The 22638-nt window shown below is 40.8% G+C and overlaps 1 protein-coding gene across 2 annotated transcripts; it reads right to left on the bottom strand.

Moving 5' to 3' along the window:
- Positions 1-177: 177 nt before the first annotated feature.
- On the bottom strand, positions 178-22638 carry ampd2b (adenosine monophosphate deaminase 2b). Of its 2 annotated transcripts, none has more exons than XM_077545249.1 (18): positions 22315-22638; positions 11884-12008; positions 11673-11803; positions 10453-10521; positions 10270-10372; positions 9974-10184; positions 7861-8002; positions 6553-6642; positions 5044-5173; positions 4783-4977; positions 4580-4711; positions 4274-4437; positions 4043-4169; positions 3801-3964; positions 2692-2812; positions 2392-2565; positions 1153-1263; positions 178-988 (listed from the first exon to the last, which is right to left on the bottom strand). In XM_077545249.1, exons 1-18 carry the CDS (start codon positions 22403-22405, stop codon positions 773-775), a joined length of 2496 nt encoding a protein of 831 aa, XP_077401375.1. In that variant the 5' UTR covers positions 22406-22638; the 3' UTR covers positions 178-772. The 2 variants fall into 2 exon arrangements, with proteins under 2 accessions (XP_077401375.1, XP_077401384.1); XM_077545258.1 differs by lacking the exon at positions 22315-22638 and adding an exon at positions 15193-15514.

Genomic DNA, 22638 nt, shown 5'->3' with positions numbered 1-22638 from the left:
TTGGCCTTACCATAAGTCACTTGAATGCACCTTGTTCCAGTTACTTGCATGTTTTAGTAAGTCCCAAAACGTAAGTTTCAGCCGACGTGCATTGAAGCTGACGTTTAGTGTTAAATTGCATGACTTAAAAGAAAATGAAGATACACGCTATAATTAGAATATTTAATTCAACATCAACACAGGCAAAATTAACTTTATTATTTCACAAAACAACATACAGTACAGGATTTCAAGCGTTCTTCTGAACTGCAACATGTACTTCCCAGAAAGACAAAAACACATTTAATGACATTCCAAAAGATTCTCATTTCCTCACATGACTAATGGCGTTGCCAACGGTTGACCTCGTGCAAGGGTGACATTGCAATGACATACCATACCATGCTTTCTCATACGAGCAGCATAAGTGAACATTAAGGAATTCTTAGATGGCTTGCATTATTGATGAAGATAATCAGTGACATCCTTCAGTCTCTGTAAAGACTAAATGATAACAAAGATAACAAACAGCAATAAGATGTCATATTTCAGAAGGTAACAGCTACAATGTCGCTGCTGAGATGTACAACAGCACAGAAAAGCTGACAAGATATGGCCATCCACACACGATAGAAAAATAAAATACGATTTGGAGACTTCACAATGAGAACAACTCATGGAAATAAACAAGCAGCTCAACACATGATATGCCCTTTTCAATTTGCCACAGTGATGGAACTATTTTTACACAAACGTGTACAAAGTTGTGATGCAGGGAAACTTTGTTGGCATTTCATTGCTTTCCCTGTGTGGCAGCCATGGACAGACTCTCTTCCTCCTCAATGGTGTCCAGTTCGTCTGTGCGAATGGCCTGCGTTATTAAATTGAGCTCCTCACACATGGTCTCGTAGCGATACGCCACACGGATGTCCGGGACGTTAGTGCGCCTGATGTCGTTGCCCTCTTGACCTTCTTTGATGTAGTCCGGCCCGAGCCAGTAGCTCTTCACCTAAATCGGAATATCAATAAGTTTACTGTACAGCAGTGATTCCCACCCACTTTGCCATGGGATAATAGTCTTCATTCACTTTCAATTATTTGTGTAGTATTATCAAACGGCACAGTGTTGTTGTTTTTTAAATGAATGCAACGGACATGCAGAGTCACGAACACCTTATGAGAGAATCCGCTCATCAGCACACTGTTTCTGGCCAGCTCACACATGTCACAAGAGCTCAGCTTCCACACCTGAGCAGCAATGCTGTACTCCTCCATTAGGGGTTCCTACAAACAAAGAGTTTCTGTATTCCATTTAACTGAACCTACAACACTTTTTATTCCAATTTGGGTCATTTCTTTTTCGTGTTACTATTTTTAAAACGTCTGTCCTTGTTATATATGCAGGTGAGTTGACTCTTTTGGCTGGGTACACCCTGGCATTACTCTCAACCCCAAAAAGGTGCCATATGTTCCAGATTGTTGGTTGTCTGCATACTAACAGGCTTGGGGAGTAACGGAATACATGTACCGCTGTTACGTAATCAGATAAAAAAAAAAAAGTAACTGTATTCCATTACAGTTACAGGAAAAAACATGTATTCAGATTACAGGTACATTTATTAAAAATAGGGATTACAATTTCTACGATGATTTACGACTTTTGTGGGCGAGAGACAGTGCGAGAGAGAGAGCGAGAGAGAGAGAGAAGGACAGAGTGAGAGAGAGAGAGAAATACAGAGCGAGAGAGAGCACGTGCACGCCTGCGCGAGTGGGACCGTTGCTACATGTCGGGGAGGTGGGAAAGAACGAACTGACTAGTCGTGTCCGCCACACGCGGGTAGTTTGAAAAAGCTTCACGGACGAGAGGAGGAAATAGCGACCGGTATTCACTGGAACTTACTCGGAGCGAAAGTTTGAGTCGAGAGTCCAGCGGCATGCTACGCGCTGTAGCTTCTTGCTAGCTAGCCCGCTAGCCTACAACCATGATGTGAGTTACACCTTCCAAAAAAATCTTCCTCCTACCAATCATTTTGCAGTTGATGTCACACATAGTCCTCCTTATTGGATGTCTGTCTATCTATCTATCTATCTATCTATCTATCTATCTATCTATCTATCTATCTATCTATCTATCAAACTGTGAGGCGTAGTTGCTTTCAGTGACACTTCGTTGCCCGGGTCCCTATCACCCGCAAATAGGAAGGGCAAATGGTATAGAAAATATATTGTGGTGATATTTATTTTTATTTTGTCTTTATGAGCATACTCAACATTGGAGTAATCCAAAAGTAATCCAGTTACATTACTTTAATATTATGGTAATTGGATTACATTACTAACTACATTTTTTAGCAGGTAACTTGTAACTGTAATTACATTTTAAAAGTAACCCTCCCAACCCTGCATACTAACCTTAGTAAAGTGAAACTGCAGGGGATCGTCTGTGGACAGGGAGACCATCAGGCCTCTGGAGAGGTACTCTGGCAGAGGGTTACGATGGTAGCTAAGGAACAGACTGTTATTGCTGAGCGGAGACATGGCGATGCCAATCTGAGCCAAATAGTACAGATATTGAAGCACAGGAGCCTGTGGACAGATAAGACATCATCTGGTAATGCTTCACCGCAGATCCACTTTTCCATTTGGATTGACTTGAATTAAAACGAAATGGCGGGTGTCGCCTCTGGGTGTTTGCGGCATTGTGGGTCCCACCTTCCGGAGTAGCAGCCCATGGGAGATGTTCTCTGACAGCATGAAACCTGACACCAGGTGATGGATGGGGCCTGCCTCGCCACAATGAGGACGGAGGACGAGACTGTGGAAGCCTCGCTGCCTGAATTGACACACAAAAAAAATACAGCAAGGGATGTTCTAGAGCGTGTTTTACTGATCTTCTGTTCCTGTCTGCACCTGGTTTGTCATAGAGTGTCATGCGCCTCTTTTTCATTGAGGCAGGTGAGTGACATTTGTTTTAATATTTTAAATGCCACTGATCATCGTGGTAGTTATATCTGCCCGCAGTTCTAAATTCCAGGATAAGAATCTCAGCTCCGGCCTCCATGAGTGCAGTTTCTACGCTTGTATTCCAAAAATTTGCATTTTAGTCATTGAATGCATGTATGTAAACACATTCGGCCACTGGGTGGCGCTACCGTGGTGTTAGATCAATGTTTCTCAAATGGGGGTACGTGAAGGCACTCCAGTGGGTAGAGATATTCAAATATATTTCAAAAATATATGTTAATATTTCAGAAAAATAAAAGTTTATAAAATTAACTTTATATTCAAAAGGGTATTCAATTTCAGTGTCCTAAAACTGCAATATCTCTTTTTCTCTTTGACCCAATTTGTCATATGCTATCTAGAATCACCTGTCAATCACTTGAAAACTTAATTAATTTATTTAAAAAATATATATATATATTTTTTAGAACAGAGCTTTACTATGATCCAAAGGAGGACACTTAATGTTGATAATTTTTATGTGCACAAATCTTTATTTATAATTTAATTAATTCATTATTTCTTTTTGTGTGTGTTATTTTTATTTCCGAATAGTTCAAGAGACCACATAAATGCAAAGAGAGTTCCAAAGTAAAAATAAAATAAAAAATAAAACAATGGTGGCACAGCACTCTGTCTTTTTTTTTTTTTGTTCAATCAGAAAAAATGCTTTACGCTGGTTAGGGGGTACTTGGCTGAAAAAACATTTCACAGGGAGTACGTTACTGAAAAAAGGCTGAGAACCACTGTGTTAGATAAATGCACAGTTAAAAATAAAACCTCACCAATCAACCAATCAATCAATCAATCCCACATACCTGCGCAGGTGATTCAGCACGGTCATGTTTGCATACATATAGTAGAGGTAGTAGGAGTAGGGCGGATTGTCCTCCTCCTTCCAGCTGGCCGGCAGTGGGCTGTCCAGGTTGAAGATATGCTGCTCTGGTTTGGACTCATCATCCACACTGTCAAAACCCACAACCTGCGAGAGGCACAGATCAAATCTCACTTTCAGAGTGCACGTTGGATGACATGATTTGACATGAAGGAGATTCAGTACATGCTGAAGGAAGAGGTGCAGCTCAGGATGTTTGCCTGGGTGGATTGTAACTTCAAACAGAGGAAGGAAGATGTTCTCCAGCATTTCCTGGAAGTTGGACAGCTGCTTCTTGGTGTGGTAGACATCACTTGGAGGAAAAACAAAAAGTCATGCTCTAGTATTGTACCTCAGATATGCATCATGTCATGTAAATCTCAACGAGTAAAACCTCCGAAACTGTGCTTCACTTACAAAAGTCGCGGCATTTGCACAAGCCAGCGCACATTGCCCGAGTAGACTTGGTATTTGATGGCCCACTTGGCCAGCTTGTCCCACTCGTCTCTGGAGCGCCCGTACACGGACAACCTCAATTCCACATTCTGGTACTTGCTCTCCTCTAGGTCAGCCATGACCTCCTGAGGAACAGTCACACAACCTGCTCACCAGGAACTCTCAACATATGTTTTGTTTCTCTCTCTTTAGTGCAGTCTTGATACTTCATTTATATTATTAACCATCATATACTAGTTTGTGCTCTGAATGTCGAAATATACACACCTTAATAATGTGACCAAAGTATTTCCCTTCGACGTGATTGTCCGTTTTGATGAAGATCTCCCTCAGTATGGATTCGCCGATGGGATTGTATTTGGCATTGAACTTGTCAAATCGATGGAAAGTGTTACGGTCCTGCAAGTGGAGAAAAAGCTCAAAAGTGAGTCCATCCATCTTATTCCATAGTTATCAGGCTTCTAACTTACCGCGTGCATGTCCAAGGTGTCCACGCTGAGGTCAAAAGCCGTCAGGTTCATACTCTCAAACACCTCCATGAGCGTCTGACCCTTTTCTCTCTCCACGTGCACGATCTCTCGAGGATACTTCTTCATGGCTCTTTTGATAAAGCGCAAAAGGTGCTTTTGGTTCATGCAGGAGGAGGCGTGGATATGCGTGTCAACCTGCGCACACGCAAGCAGGAAGCTGATTTACGCACTGGATTTGGCCAAGTTAGACCCTGACGTTACCTTCCGGATGTTGTAGAAGTCTCGATGCGGGACTTTTTTCTGTGCCGCCAATTCCTTCATTTCATTCAAGAGGATGTGCATCTGGAACTTGGAGCTTAGATACTGCAGGCGACGGTAGCAGAAGGACTTCCTGCAGTGAAAGAATGGAAGAACTTGTCATCCTTATTGTAGTCCAAAAGGGGGAGCACAGTGATTTTGTTTTGTTATACAGTGGTACCTCGAAGTTTGCAAATAATTCGTTCCTGCGAAGTGTTCAAAGACCTAATTGTTCAACTTCCGCAAAAAAAATTCCCATAGGAAATAATGCAAATGCAATTAATCCGTTCCCAAGCTCCAAAAAATGAAAAAAAATCCTATTTAAATTTCGATTCATGTTTTTTACATTTACACCCTGTACAGTATTTAAACAATAAAAAATACCTTACTTTTTTTGTTGTGGTGTGATGGCATCAGTGGATGATAAACGCTATGTTAATGCTAGCTTTAGTTCAGTGCTGAGTTTGTGTATTTTACATTGGGCACATTGTTAGATTACTTGCGTGCGTTGTTTAACATCAGGCACGTTGTTGAACAGCTAAGGGGGGTCCTTGTGCCAGTATTTACAGAAGTAGTCGCGGTAGTCACAACTGCGCGATAATCTCCTTCCTAATTCCACTGTGGTTCGTAGCACTGTATGTTTTTCTTTGCTGCCACTGGCACTGTTGTCTTTCTTTGGGCCCATGGCGAAGAAAATTGTTGTGGAAAAATCAAAATGCACTCGCGAGTATGGAGCATCTCCGGGAGTATTCACGATCTGACTGGAAATGAGCAGTGCATCGTCTCAACTACTCCAACGTGAGCATTCGGCATTGCTCGGCTTCGCTCAGCTTCACTGGTTTACCCGTTTTCAAGGTACGTTCGGCTTACCTTGCTTTGCTTGGGTGTTCGAACTCTAAAAATTAATTTAAACTCCTAGACATTTTTTACTCCGATTTTTAAGTCCGATTTGTACAAGTTCCCAGACGTTCAAACTCCAAGGGTCCACTGTAATAGGATTATGTCTAAATGGTATGTTTGGAACAGTACTTACGATCTGTCAACATAGACCAAAAATGGTCTTTCTCTTTCAAATTTTCATCAATATATGCATTTTTCCCCCTAATAAATCAAATTTAGCCAGACAACAATTTACAGTTTTAATGGAATCTGAACATTATGTTGACTCACATTTACAGTCCATAACCAAAATACATACACAGTTGTCTTAATTCATTTCTAATTTATTTCTATATGGTTCAATCTGTGCCCCGTGATTGACTGGCAACCAGTCAAGAGTGCAGTCTGCTTTTCGCCTGAAGTCAACTTTAGTTGGCTTCAGCTTCCCGTGACCCAGAACAGGATAAGCGTATACAAAGTGCTTCATTCTTTAAACTGGGGACCAGTATGCTGTACAACTTGTCATACTAAATTAAAAGTTGATGTATAGATGGTAAGAGTGGCAAATGTGTTAAAAAAAGAAAGATCAAGTACACTGGTCCATTGATGATGAGGGCCATCATGACGTTCATGTCAGCAATGTACTCCTGGAGGTCCGGATAAGGCAGGTCCAACTCCGTGCTTCTGCAAGCAACATGCAAACATATGAGTGGAATCAAAAGATTTTTCAAAATTGGACACTTTGTATAACAGAATGTGTGGGAACTGGATTGGAATACAGTATAAAGACAGTTTAAAATGTACAATATATTTAAATTTTGAATTTAGTTTAATTTCTAACACCCACTTCCTCATTCCCAAGCAAAGAGAATGCAAAAATATTTAATGAAACGATGAAAAAAAAAAAAATCAATAGTCAAAACTGGCTATGGGACCATGCCTGAACTTTTTTGTATACATGGAAGGTTACAAACAAGCACTATGCCTATAAGAATGCCTTTCGAAAGAGCCCATTGTTGTGCAGAATGCAGTTCAAACAAATAAACACTCAAACGAACTGTCAACGGTTCTCATGAAGAAAAATAAAATGCTGCTGTTAGTATAGCTACTTTTGTACTTTACGGTCGTTCTTCAATTCTCAGGATGCATTGCTGCTTGTAATGCTGAAATTTTTCAATCATAAGGTCGTTAATTGATCATAATAGTTTAGGTGTGTTCATGCTATCTGTAGTTTGTTGAATGTGTGTCTTAATTAAGTATTGCGTTCATTTTAAGTAGCACATTGTAGAAATGTGCTGTTAAAAAGCCGGTTTCAACGGGTGCTTTTTCGATTAAATGTTACATTGTTGCTAGCTAGCAAAAACATTAGCCTAACGTTACTTGTTACCTTGATCGGATATTTTATAATGGCTTGGCAAAGAAGCTCAAACTTTTCCTCTTTTTCTCAAATTAATGGAGCATTATGGGCAAAGAATAGAAGACAAGAAAACAGACAGTGTGGTGAAAGAGAAATATATTGCTCAGCAGCAATTAGCTGAAAGTTAATGCCTTAACTGGTGCGAAAGAGAAAACAGACGTCGCACAGCAAAATTAGCACCTTTTTCGGACTGTATTTTATACTATTGTGCTACTTTTCTTTGATTAAAACACGCAACACAAAAATGCTAGTGGTTTGATGCAGGTTAGGACAGATGAATGGCATTTCAATTCATTTCAATGGGGATAATAGATTTGATATAAGAGTCAACTGAGTCACAACCTTGGTCACAGAACGATTCACCACTATCTTTAAATGAAGGCTGAAATGTTTATGCCTTTCATTTTCATCTTTTGCTGCCAAACCAAGAATGTTGGCAGTAAAAATCAAGGAGCAGATCTCATTGTTCCAGTACTTTTACTCACTTGTCCATGGTCTCTGTTGATGTGTACACGTGCATGACACCATCCACCATCTTGCAGCCGTAGCCCACGTCGGGTGGCATGTTGAGCGGGTCCTTGTTCTTGTAGGGGTGAGTTCCAGAAACAGGTGGGTGCACGGTGGAACCTGAGAGAGGACAAAATGTCACAGCGAGTGGCAGGTTCGAGGGAGGTGGAAACAAACATGCGACTCATCTCCGACTCTCAGCATAAGAAGGCCCTTCGCACTGGGCGGCCGGTTCGGAGGTGTGTAACAGACGGATGGTGGTTTGGTGTTAATGTGGGAGGAATGTGCAGGATGATAGTAATGCACTGTCCTTTGTGAGTATCAAGAGACATATCAGGAATAAGACTGTGACTAAGAGCAATGATTACAACGGTGACTTCAGTTTACCCGTGTTATGTTTTTAGCGCAGGCTTGTCCACGTATAGGTTCATCCATCCAATACATTTTCTTAACCGCTTATTCCTCACTAGGGTCGCAAACAATTTCAGAGTGTTCAAATAACCTGTTATGCATATTTTTGGAATGTGGGAGGAAACCGGAGTACCCGGAGAAAACCCACACAGGCACGAGGAGAACATGCAAATTCCACCCAGGAAGGCCAAAGCTCGGACTCGATCTCACGTCCTCAGCACTGCGAGGCGGACGTGCTAACCAGTCAGTCACCGTGCCGCGCGAATAGGTTCAATTTGTGGCAATTCTAAGCAAAAGTTGTGATATACTGTCTCAAAAAATATTTTTTAAATGCAGTGTAACCTCGGTTTTGTGATTTATCCGTTCCAAAACTGAATCATACTAAAATCGGTAGTATTTTGCATTGGGAGTAATCAAATTAATCAATTCATGACCCCCAAAGATACGCACAAAAATAGATTTCATAGAGAATAAGTTACTATAGTTTTACAGACGGACAATAGAACAGACTAATGAAAGGTATAAATGAACATTTAACCTCACTTTTTCCTTTAATGAAGACTCTTGAAGATGAGGAAGGGAGTGGGAGTATTGTAGTCATTGTCGCACAAATTCTTTCTTGAAGTCCATCGTGTTTCTTGCCTTCTTTTTCAAATACTGTACTGGCACTCTTAACCCCTAGGCGTTATTGTGACCATTTTTGGGGTTTTTGTTGGTTCTGACCAAGCCATTTCAAAATAAAATACTGCCCACGGCTTATATTGTGTAAAAATGGTTGGATTGGATAGACAACAATCACGCAAGTTGGGCAATGTTGTGTCACACATTGTAAAAAATCAGGTCTTCAAAGTAATATATATAGCAATATAAGAACCGTTTCACAGTAAATGGCTTTTTTGCCATCAATCAAACCTTGTGCTTGTTTATTGAGTGCCAATGGTGAATATGCCGCCATATAAGGCCAAAGAAAGAGGGACGTCCGTCTTTCTGTCACAGTGGCTAAGTTCCAAAAATGTACTCGCTTGGCTGTACTGCGGCACTCCATTATGCGCGCTAGTAATAACTGTTCAGCATGTTGCATTTCCGCCGTCATAGGAACCGGAGAGAATTAACACCTCTTCAGAAGAAAGAAAGAAAGAAAGAAAGAAAGAAAGAAAGAAAGAAAGAAAGAAAGAAAGAAAGATCCATCCATCTCTTATCCGAGGACGGGTTGCGGGGGTAGCAGCAGCTTTAGCAAGAAAAAACCCTCTCCCTAGCCACTTCGCCCAACTCTACTGGGGGATTCCCAAAGTATTCCCAGGCCAGCCGAGAGACAGTCTCGCCGGTGGTTCCTGGGGCCTCTTCTGGTGGGACATACACCTCCCCAAGGAGGCACCCAAGAGGCTCGTCATCTGGCTCCACTTGGGGCAGAATCTCATCCCTGACCTAGAGACGGCCCTCTGCCTTTTTCGGATTGAGGACCGTGGTCTCAGATTTGGAGGTGCTGATTCTCATTCCGACTGCTTTAGAAGGAGCAATTGATGAAAAATACCAGTAGGCAGCACCTGCCCATCAAGTCACTGCCACTGTGGCACTTGACTAACTTCGAATGAGCAACAGCAAAAACCAACCAAGCAACGGCTCCATCTTGAAAATCCAGTGTGGATACAGTGTGGTATCAGCTTAATAATGGCAACGTACCTGCCGTGACAGCGGCCTCTGTGGCCTCCTGGAATTCCTCCTGGAATTCCTCCTCATAGATGGTTAGGTCGAGGGGTCTCTCGCTTAGCTCTTGCAGGTATCGGGAGGTGGTCCTGCAGAAGCTTTGCAATGACAGGCCCATATACTTCTGTCTTATGAACAGGGCTTTCACCACACACTTTGCAGCATCCAGCAGGTCCGTGAATGGAACCTGGGTTGGAATGCAACACAACAAGAGATGATGAAGAAGAAATGAAGCATAAAAGATGTTTATGTCAAATCATTGCTTGACTTACTCCACATTTCTCCTCTCCGGAGATGCTGACTCGCTGGTACTCTCTCTCCGGGAGCAGCTCTCTCTCCAGCAGTTCTGGCGCTTGGCTCTGCTGCTTCAAGTATCTGACAGAATTGTTTTTTGCTTTATTTTCTACTCAGGCACATGGATGAGGTAATTAAGCGGATAATTGCCAGGCACTCACTCAAGATCTGTGGCGCTGTCTGTTTTCATAAACTCCTGTTTGGCTCGCAGCAAGATGTCTGGTTCAAACCTGTGGATAGAGAGGCTGAGCTCACGCTGGTCACATTACATACACACACCAGACACTTCATTAGGTACACCAATGCTCACTTCTGACACTGTCAGATCATTTTATAATACTGACTGGTGCCTCAAGGGGTTTTGCTTACCTTATTTTACTACAAGCCATTTGTATTGAATCTCATTCATGTTTTGCAGCGATGGTGAAGCTGCACACTTTGAAAATGGTTATAGAAAACCAAGTTGGAAGTGCGGTGCCATCATTGTATTATTTATTAAACTTTGGAACTCTATTTGTATTTACGTGGTCTCTCTTGAAATATTTGGAAATAAAAAAAACATCAATGAAGAAAGAAATAATTGAATTATAAATAAAGACGTGTGCACATAAATCATCATAAAATGTTCTCCTTTGGGATAATAGTAAAACTCTGTCCTCAAAAATAAAGAATTAATTGAATTTAAAAAAGTTTTGTGATTCTAGGTGGAAAATGGCAAGCTAGGTTGAATCATTCTGGTATGGGAGAGATTTATGAATTAATATTTTTCTGAAATATTTACATATACTTTTTAAAGATATTTTTAAATCTCACAAACCCTCTGGAGTGCCTTCACGTACACCCGTTTGAGAACCACTGCTCTAGTTTATATTGCGTGTAATTTTACTGTTGACCACTAGATGGCAGCACACAATTTAGTTTGAGTAGGTAAATATGAAATAAGAAGAATGAAAGAACAAAAATAGGAAATATTTCAGCACAGCCCGATGAACATCATCCTCTGTAATCCTGCTTTTTATGCCTACAGAAAACGTGATCATATGACACTAATTAAACACCTCCATTTATTGTTATTTTTCTTAGACCAAATAAATGACCATTTTACGAGCTTTCCCATATTCAAAACTCATTGAACTTTGCAGGTGTGTTTATCTTGGTGAAAATCTACATTTGTTTAATGGTTAGTTGGCTCACCATAAAACACACGGCAGTCAATAAACATGTTCGATGAGGACCCAATTTCTCATGGCATACTAATGTAAAGTGGCACAGTAGCTGACATGCTGATGTTTAAGCCATCTAATAGGCGGCATTCTCCCAACAAAGAGGAGGTGTGAGACCCTGCATGCGGCTTGAATGTGTTGTTTTTTTCTGTACTCACTTGACATCCTGGCTGATCTGCCTCTCCAGGCGATGGCGTCTCTCCTCCAGCTGTTCAATGGGGCTGTCCTCCGGGAATTCATAAGGAGCACTGCGCATCTCACTATCTGCCAGGCTGCGTGAGAACAGTTCCTTCACAGGCAAACAGGTACAACCGTAACGCTGTATGTACAACCTCAGTCAAAATGGGAAAGCTACCGCAAACGACCAACCTCGGCAATTTCCTTGTACTTGCCGTCCATGGATGTACGCAGGTCTATGGACTGTTTTAAGGCCACGGGGATCCCAGGCAGAGAATGCTGGGGTGTGAGGAGGTGGCGGGCACCACGGAGGTCGACTAGGGAAGAAGGGAGTAAATGTTACATACATTTGGATCAGGTGCACGGCCATAGGTCAAAGAAAACAAGATTGCTTTTCTACTTAACTACTCATTTGAATGGCAAACTCTTGAGTCATTATGTAGAAAAGACGGCGGTGGGGGAGAAAAAAAAGCCTAATAAGTTTGGACACAAATCCCAGTGTGATGTATGCAAACACTTCTTTAAAAGGCTGAGTGAGAATAAAAGCAAAGACAAAGGGAGACCACAGAGTCACAGCAACTTGCGTCGTGCAGCACCTTCTGCTGAGCGTCTCAACACATCCTACTCAACAAGTTTACTACCATCATTAGCATTACACGCAGGGCCCTATTTCCATGGTTTCATTTCTTTCTTTTGATATTTCTGTAAATGGGCGCAGTTAGAAATGTGCATTTGTGCCGTAGTGAGAGTGAACAGAGCCGACTCCTAATTCCCTTTAAATTCATTGGCGGCGAGGCCCGCAGTCTACATAGCGGAAACATAAATGGACTCGCTAGAGATTGGCACACATAAAGTATGTTCAAAAAAAATAACACTTGCGGATGATGTAAATTTGGAGACTGCCTTCCACACCCATTCAAGATTGTGGCGGAGGCCGTCAAAGCACAACTTTTATATTTGATGACTTGAACACAAAATCTGCAAATAACCCTGCCATCCAATATACTGTTGTCGAGCCAACAACGTGACCGCTGGGATATCTCACCCTTAGCCACAAAGCCACAGATGTTCCTGTGCTGTGTAAAGCGATGGCATGCCAAGACGTCATCTTTGCCACCCGTCACTTTAGGCCATATCAGTTCACCCTGATAACACAGGACACTGTTGCGGAGGGAGGGCAGCATGAGACCAGCGGCAAAGACATCCAAGCTGGGCCGCGGTGAAGCCGAGCCTGACGGACCCGCAGCTAATCCCCTAATGGCTGCTATATTTGGATCAGATGCATCTTCTGTTACATAATATCTCATCCCCTCACAACCAGAGAGGCGAGCACTCGTACAATACAAGTCATGATTTACTTTATGATACCACGTAATCTGGTCGTCGTGGACTATTATTGATGTAAATGAACAGGACAAAGGCAGTGGGGTTGGAACAGACAGCAAACAACCTTGAGGCATGGTCAGGTTTCTGAAAAGAATCAACATATTATTTTCAGGCTTCTAGAATTGAGGTCAAATCCTATCATCTTGTCAAAAGACGGCCACTGCATGAATTTTTCAACAACCGCACTGGAGAGTCCATGCAAAGAATTACATACAGTGTACAATGTACAGGTCAGGTATGTTTCAATAATTTAGATTACGAGACACTCACTGCTTGGAATTGTTGATAATTCAATCTATGTTGTAAAAGCAACCAGTTCCTGTTGAAGGAAATCATCAACTCATGATGCTGCCATCACCATGCTTCAGTGTAGGGATGGGGTTCTTTGGTGATGACCAGTGTTATGTTCGTGCCAAATATTTTGTCAAAATGACCAAGCTAAGCATTTTGGAGATTTCAAGTGATGACATACTCACCCTTAATCTTTACTCAATGGGGTACACGAAGAGCACCTTATGTTGCTTCATTCCCCCATTTGAATGGTGATGATTAGGGCACACAAGTTTCTGCCTTGAAATTATAATTAATCGTTTTAAAACCATGTTTGCGACACCAATGTTCGGTCACTTCACTTTGCAGAATTTTGAAATCGAGGTTGAAATATTTGGCCAACTTTTTTTACACCAACCACATGAACAACAAATTCTTAGCCCTCCAAGTCTCACCACAATGACCAACATTAAAATACAAAAGAGCCCAAGGCTCACTATTTCAAACATAATCCACCATGATTAAACAAGACTTTTTAAAATATTTTCTGAGAATTTATCATAATTTTTTTTTTCTTCCTGGTCATTTGTTGTTTGGCAGAGTTCATTCAGCTCAATCATAATGCCCTAACCGCCATTGCTGGACAGACACAAAATCCAAAATTACTCCACAACTTTTAAGACAATGTAGACACTGCTTTGATTTAAATGTAAAATACTTAGCAAAACTTGGGGTTAGATGGACTGCAAATTATGTAGCGCTTTATCTACATCATATGGTGCCCAAAGCGCTTTACAATGCCTCACATTGACCCATTCACACACCAGTGGTTAACTGCTGCCATGCAAGGCGCTGCCAGGTCCACTGGGAGCAAATCGGGGTTCAGTGTCTTGCTCAAGGACTCTTCAACATGGTCACCAGGGGTGAGGATCAAACCCACCACCTCACAGATGGCAGACAACCACGCCACCACTGAGCCATGCCGCCACCATTGTTGATATAAAAAATGCCAGCAAGTACAGCGTAGTGAAGTTACAGATTGCGGGATCAGAATTGAGTCCACATGGGATTCCTATGACTCAAATGAGTAGACACACTCATAGCTCTTGTGGGAGTGCTGTCAAGTAGGCACGTTCAACAAGCAATGCCGCTGACAAACTGATGCTTTTATTATGTGCCCTGGCTGAATGCGTAAAAAAAGAAGCCTGAAAACGTCCAATGCCTAAACCAAAAAACAACAACAATTTCCATCCTCAGAATGCTGTGTGAAAACAATGCAATGAGTATTGTTTTCCCCCTTTAAAATAAATAAATAAAACTTCTTCCTGACGCATCTCAGTCTGCTGTCATGTGATGTGTACACAAAGTGGACTATTGTGGGAAAACTTCTCTTTAAATAAAGCCAAGTCTTGTTTACAATAGAAAAAAAGTTTAACAACCATTTTGATCCTTATAGTAAGTTTTTTTGTTTTGTTTTTGGGACTCATTTGATCTGCACATTCCACGCTGTGCTAAAAACTGCACTGCTGTCAAGGGAAAGGCAAGAGGAGAGCATCATAAAGAGTGGAAGGGGGCATCAATAAAGAGGAGAGCAGGATCTGTGCTTTGGCTCAGGATAAGGCTACATAATGGAGCATGCCTCTCTTTTAGAGTCTGTTTGCCAGCCTTTAGACGGGGCCCAGAAAGGGTGAAACATGGGAGGGAGAAAAGGGGAGAGATGGAGCATGCCATCTTCTGTCTCTTTTTAAAACACAATCAACACAACAGAGAGGGAGGAAGCAAACAAGAGAAACACTCATTCATGACACACATTCTGGCTTCTTGCTCTGTCCCTGTCATACATACAAAGTGGTGGTCCTGTAGATCCATCAACTCCCCCCTCACATGCCCCCTCCTGGTTCAGGCCTGCTGTCGCTGCACTAGCTGCCTTTGGAGCTGGTCTTCCTCATTTGAACGCATCTGACATCTCACTGGAATGTACCACGGGAGAACTCAGAGGAGGGGGGGCAGTAGGCGGCATGTATCATCGGTGGATGTGGATAGTCCACAGTGCAGCCTAACAGGTCCCCCGCCTCACTACTGTACTCCTCTCCTCCCCGCGGTACGCACAATGCCCTCCAGATGTTTGTGTAGTCTGTTTATGAATCAGAAAACGCTACATCATCTTTTTTTTCTGCGGGAGAAGATGAGGACTGTCCAAAAAACGACCCCCCCCAATCGCCTCTCTTGAAATTAAAGGGCCAGCACCTTGACCTCATTAAGCACACATTTCCTTGTTTGTATTTGGAATTGGGATGTACACAAACACTGTTAGCCAATCATTGTGAAAGCCTGGAAATGACACATTGGCTCCCTCGCAGTCATAATCTGCATGCATGCAAGGTCAGTTTGCACTTGATAATAACCATGGCTGCAAAAATGTGAGCATATCGAGGGCACGGCTATCCAACGTCTGACACCGGGTACTTTTGAAGCCTGCGGCTTATTTATTTTTAATTTAATTCTATAATATAAAATTACATTATGAAGAAGGATTAGGAGCACACTGGCACATGATTTTTATTTATTATTTATTTATTTATTTATTTTTTTGTAGGGGCAAGGATATTTGAGGGATTCTCCCACTTGGAAATTATCTGGCATGATTTTTATTTTCCCCCAAGACTTAGAAATACGTTTATTTTTCTGTTGCAATTTTCAAATTTCTTCATATCACGACTTTAGGTATTTTGTTGGCTGGCAACAATAATCATCAAAATTATCTAAACAAAATCATGGAATATTTCACTCTGTGTGTACTGTAGTAATTTTTGAATTTAACTGCTGAAATGAATGAGCTTTTCCACAAGACACAAATTTAGGACATAGTACAGTAATACTAATAGCCTACACATTTCAAAACTTGAATATAACCAAATTATATGTAGGAGCCTTGTGAATGTACAGTATGTACTTGTAGTAAGTAGCCTGATGGAAAATCTTCGTTTGATAGGATTCTGTTGTTTAAGATCCTGAAAATGCCTACTCATTTATGAAAATATATGTGGATTGAAAAACATTGTTTATTGTTTCAAATATTTGTACTAAAACATTTCAATTGTGCTAATTCATTACAAATCGTACAATTAATTAAATAACTTTAAACGCCAATAGTTCTTATAATAATTGAAGTTTACAACATTTCCCTAAAAGCTTTGGTGGGAACAACCTTTCTATTTGTTCTATTTCCATTCTTTGTATTTCCTCCCAAAAGAGGCCGCTTGCCTGCTTCTGCTTTTGTGCTGCCTTTCTTATCTTCTATTTCTCAATAAGTCAACTCTACTTCTTGAACTTAACTGTGGAAGTTTACTACCCCGCCGAGCACAATAGTCCAGACGAGTCCTCATAAATTTACATACTCTGGCAGAATTGGTAAAATATTGGCTATTTGGGGGGAAAGTATGACTGATGATGACTGAACAAGGACCACCATGCATTTTCTGTGCAGTATGTCTTTGTTTTGTTTTTATGATTGTGCTATTTGGAAGTTCCCAATTGTTTAACTAGAATCCCATTAAAATTTTAATAACAATTTGCAAGTTATTAAAATGTGTCACATGATGTGCATTTTTTTCAGTCCTCCAAAGAAATGTGACTCACTCTTTGAAGTTCAAAGTTCATTTGACTATGGGTTACTTTAGCAGCTATTATGCAGATGGAAAATTATATTATCATTACTACTAATTAATCAATTATTTAATTTTGAGTAATGTTTGCTGCAGTCCTTTACAGGTCAAGGTAACATATCTGTTAACGTGATTCCTCTCACATAATCAAATACTATGAAAGAAACATACTGTGATAATATAACAATAATAGTAAAAATTTGCTCTTTAAAATTTTTTTTTTATCATTCCTGCCTGTAATCATTATGGAGATAGTATTTTTGGAATTTATGAGGAAGTTGAATTACCTGGAGAAACCCACACAAGTCTGAGATTCAAACCCTTACACAGAATAATCGCTTTCATCAAGTTGCAATGTGCTCAAAATGTGGACTTAATAAAATAACTGGAAACATGTCAGCCAATACAGCAAGAAACAGCAGCTTTTGCTTTACAAAAAAACATGTAGCCTTCGAAAGGGCCATACCTTTCATTCACAGGGCTCCCCTTGGTGGTCAAATGTGGCACCTCATGCTACAGTATTAACACTACTGCTGCTTCTCATAATGTACCCGTAAACTCGCCTGACTTTCATGTGGGCATCTTAATTTCAATTCCCATCAGTGATGGTGTGAACATGAGCGTTTGTCAATTTGTGCCACCAGAACAGGGTGCACCTTGCTCCTCACCCACAGTCAGCTGGGCTCACCCTAATGAGGAAAAGAGTTGCAGAAAATGGATGCATGGATGGACGGATGATAATAAGAATCATCATCAAGATGATCAATAATAAAAATGATTCCGCTAGTTCATTCAATACACTGGATGTCATTCAATAAGATTCTAATATCTATAAAATCATGTTGAGTAAGTCACTGATCATTCCATTTTTAGTGATGTCATCAACTGTACCTTTCTCAACCAAAGCGTGTCTTTCTGCACGGTGACAGGACGTGTTGCCAGCAGCCACAGATCTCTGGCATTACACACACAAACGCATGCACTAACACCAGATGTTAGCGCCAATGAGACAAATGGATGTCTGCCAAGTCCAACACGACAGACGTTGTTAGGTTGAAAGGAGCAACTGGATACACAAGAAGCCGAACAACAGCAGCAGACAGACTGAAGCGCAGATAGAATGAAGATTGTCATATGAAGGCGTCGGTCAAGATGATGGTGGGTGGGAGACCCGGTCAATCATTAATCACTAATGTCATATTACTCACACAGGTTGTGTCGCAGGAGGGAGGGACAGGGATTTATTATTCATTATTTTCCATTTCACAATTACAGGACGTGTTCTGGCAGCAGACCCCTAACAGGCGTGGGCTTGAGATGATGACAGGCGGTGGGAGCAAGATGTGGGCAAAGTGCAAAGGGTTCAAAGATGCATCGTCAAGTTTACCCCGGCAACAATTATTGCGCCTTCTAGAAGGAAGGGTACGGCTATAAATATCAAAATGAGTTCAAACCAGCTAGCTCTGATTACACACTTAAATAATCCACTTTTGGAGGACATTCACCAGGAACCTGTAGCTTTAAAGGAAGTGAGGGTGTTGTCATGTTTTTGGGTTCAAAAGTGTGAGAGACTTGAGAGGGTTGAAGGAGAGTAATGTTGCTAATTAGTTTAGTTTAGTTGACGTGGACAGTCGCACGTTTGAGCCTTGTATTCCAAGTGGTCCCAGTAGATTTTGCCAGCCCGGCGTCTCAGTTTTTAAGACAATTGTTTGGGCCATGTGTATGTCAATCACACAGTTGTCATAGCAATTCATACAATAAGCTAATTAAAAAGGAATTTAACTATTTTATTCCTTCCTATTTACTTTCTTCATTCACGTTTTTCGTTCTTATTCTCATCCGTTAGCAGGCATGTTTTTGTCTTGCCGGAACTCGAACTACTTCCTGCTTCTGTGTCTAAGAATCATGGGAAATATAGTCCTACTAGCCTACTACTATGGTCGCCAGTCAGACCCAATGTAAGCTGATCTTTTCTGGCGGCACATTTCCAATTATTGTAATGCAGGATGCAGGTGAGGGAAACAGCACAGCCAGCTTCCAAAAGTTGCCATGACTGAGCAAAAAATTAGTGTTGCTCCGATACAGATACTGGTATTGGGAGAGGCCCCGATGCTGCATTAAAACAATACAGCATCGGCAAGTAATAACATGGAACATGCCGATGCCATAATTTTCAACGCTAATATAAGACTTTGGATGCAGCATCTTGTGTTTTGCTTGTGCACGACATTCACTGATATGTGACGAGTTCACTGCATGCCGAGCCAAGATGCTGTGAACCAATGGCAGGGCAGCTTTTTCATGTTGGAAAAAACAACAACTGGGTATCGGAATTGGTATCGGGGGCCAAAAAACGGTGTCGGAACAACACTACAAAAAAGGTTAGATAATGGTGAGTGCATTGACTTTACTATTAAGCAAGAGAACATTAAGACATTAGCTATCCAACTGTCACCAGATTGACTAGCGATTAAATTTGATATAAATAGTTCCTGGTGAGAATGTATTTTCAGCAAAAATAAAGGGATACTTGACTCATTGAGACATTTTCAGCAGTAAAAAGTTAATTTTTTGTCCAGAATGAATTTAAATAAATTCATTATTTTTCATGTACAATCAATACCTTTAAAAACTAATTTTTCCACTTGTTGTCGACTGAAGATGACATCACCTGTGCTGAGGAAGTAGGTAACAACCAATCATGGCTCATATGTTTTGTGGGTTTGGTCAACAAATTGAGCCATGATTGGTTGTTACCTACTTCCTCAGCACAGGTGATGTCATCTTCAGTCGACAAAAAGTGGAAAAAATTGTTTTTAAAGGTATTAATTCTATATGAAAAATAATGAATTTATTTAAATTCATTCTGGACAAAAAATTAACTTTTTACTGTGTAAAACGGCTCAATGAGTCAAGTATCCCTTTAACTCATTCGCTGCCATTGACGGCTATAAACGTCAATAATTCATTTGAACTATTTTATAGTTTAACATTTTTTCCCCACTTTTGTTAGCAAGAGTATGAAAACCTAGACATTAAAAATAAAAAAAATTGAAAAAAGAAAAGAAAATATTATTAAATATTAGGCACGCCAGGCGATTACATTTTTTAATTGTAATTAATCACATGACTTCAATAGTTAACTCACGATTAATCACTAATTTTATATGCGTTCTAAATGTACAATAATTTTTTTTCTAAGTTTTCATACTCCTGTTAACAAAAGTAGAAAAAAATGTTAAACTAATAGAAATAGTTCAAATGGATTTTTGACATCTATAGCCGTCAATGGAAGGGAATGAGTTAATAGTGTCCAAGTTTTTAATTTTGAAAATTTTGTAATCCTAGTTGTGGAGAGCAAAGACCGAATAATCGCTATTGTGGTGGATTAGATCATTTCAGTACTTACTGCAGTCCTAGGTCCAAAATGCATTGGTAGTTATATACTAGATATTCATATTATGACAATGTTAATACAGAAAATCGAACGGAGGCATTTGTACAGTATAAAGTAAATACATTCTTCCTATTAAACACCTTTACCTTAATGTTATTGAGCTAACTGAAGCACGCACATCTCACAAATACTTTTTTCACAACTAGAGCATTGATTGGCCCAGCAAGGCTGCTCTGCCTTCACCAAGCCTGCCAATTACGTGTTAAATGTGCCTCAGCTCCCCACACAGGAGGGCAAAAGGCTGCCTCATTGACACAATCATGAGAGTTTATACATACAGTATGGCTTTGAGCATTTGTTAAAGACTGCCCTGGCCTCTGTTGATTTTACTGCTCTATTAAATTACATTGACTGTTCATCTCATGGGTAATAGCATCATCGACGTACAAGAATCAATGAGCATTTTGCTGTATCTTCCATCCATTTTCTATACCACTTGTCCTCATTAGGGTCAAGCTGGTGCCTCTACAAGCTGACGTTGGGCGTGAGGCGGCGTACTTCGGTTGCCAGCCACTTGCGCGTAGACATACGCCTAAGGACAATTTAGTCTTCAATTAACCTTTCTCTTTTGAATTTAAATGGATTAAAAAGGTAAGCCACTTTGATTGGCTGGGAGTGAACTGCGTTCCCACCCACAATGGCGCACAATGGCGCAAACGCCCTCTTCCATCTGTGCTAGTCTAGCAAAATACCAAAAGAAAGAAAACTCCACCCATGCTCACAGTTAGGCTGGGCATGAAAATAGGGACCCGTGCTACCATTTTGCAACAACATGCGACAAGTGGTTATATTGTGCACAAAATGCTCGAAAACAGCGTTGATAAAATAAGTTTTTGTGTGGACTCAAATGGGACCAATCCCAATGCAGCTTTTGCAAAATGAGGGAAATAACAAAAACAACAATGAATGCTAAATAAATCAGATTGACTGCTGCTGTCCTGGCTATGTTGGCCAAATAACAAGCGCAGATTGTCAGTGTCAGCCCATCGTCATGTAACTTGAAAAGAAGACTATACAGCAATTGGCTGGTACGTCGACATGAACCAGCTGCCTCATCATGACCGATGTAACAATATCCAATATAAGAGATGTATTCTGATGATTATAATGTTCAGTTTTGATTGAAACTGTCAGAGGAGTATTCATTTCACTTTATGGTGCAACTGCACGGCATCAAACTCACAGCTGCTCCTGAATTATTTGAATCTCTCATGCAACTATTGATATAACTATAACTATAACTATAAGGTACTAAAATCAGCCCTCATTATGATGCAAGTCATTTATAATTTAAAAGTATTAGTGAATAAATGAATAAAACAAGCAGGCGGGGGTAGGCGGCATATTGGAAAACAGGACGAGAGCCCATTAAAAAAATCCAAATCTTTTCATACGTTTGACTGACATGATTTACTGCAGTTTGCATCAGCGTGTGCGTACATCACACTAATCCACTCAATCATGCTGGGATCAAGTCCTGTACAGATCTCTCTGCAGGACGCGTGCCACAATATCATCAACATTTATTATCATTATTAGAAAAGTATATACAGCAAGGAACAACCTGGAGCAAAAGAAAAGACAAAAAAGGAAAAGCATGAACTAAAAACATATGAAGGAGCGTGTCTTGAAAATGATACATTGATTGCAGTATTCATGCCAAAGAAGCACAGAAGAGTTAAATTAAACAAGAGGTGCAATCTTGTTGACTTGCTGCGCAGCCAATCAACAGGTTATGCGCACATTTAAAAGTGCTTCACTGTCATAGTGGCACTACTAAAACTACACAAAATCCGAAGTACTCAACCAGCTCCTGTAATATTCCAAGCCTTGCATGATACTCACCCGTACTGGCTGCGTACTGCAGGCTTCCTCGCTTCCTGAAGGGGGACGGGGGCTTGTTTTTGGCTGCCCCGGGGGGCATGTTGGAGGACATGCTGCCAGGTCCTGGGCTTCCACTTGCTTGGGGACAGGAAAAAGGAGAACTGAATGAGTCAGAGCTGCGGAGGTTGTCAACGTCGATGGAGAGACAGCGAGAGAGAGGCAGAGGAAAAAGCAGATAGAGATGTTGCACCAATGCTGAGATTTTGGGGGGAGCCAATTACAGTATAATTTTGCGTGTGTGTGTTTCCAAACTGGTTGGTATCGTGTGAAGCTGCAGAGCATCAG

Source organism: Vanacampus margaritifer, chromosome 1 (genome assembly GCF_051991255.1).
Source record: "Vanacampus margaritifer isolate UIUO_Vmar chromosome 1, RoL_Vmar_1.0, whole genome shotgun sequence".
In the NCBI taxonomy this organism is placed as follows: Eukaryota; Metazoa; Chordata; class Actinopteri; order Syngnathiformes; family Syngnathidae; genus Vanacampus; species Vanacampus margaritifer.
The sequence above is the reverse complement of the archived record's forward strand: the minus strand, read 5'-3'. Positions and strand labels throughout refer to the sequence as shown.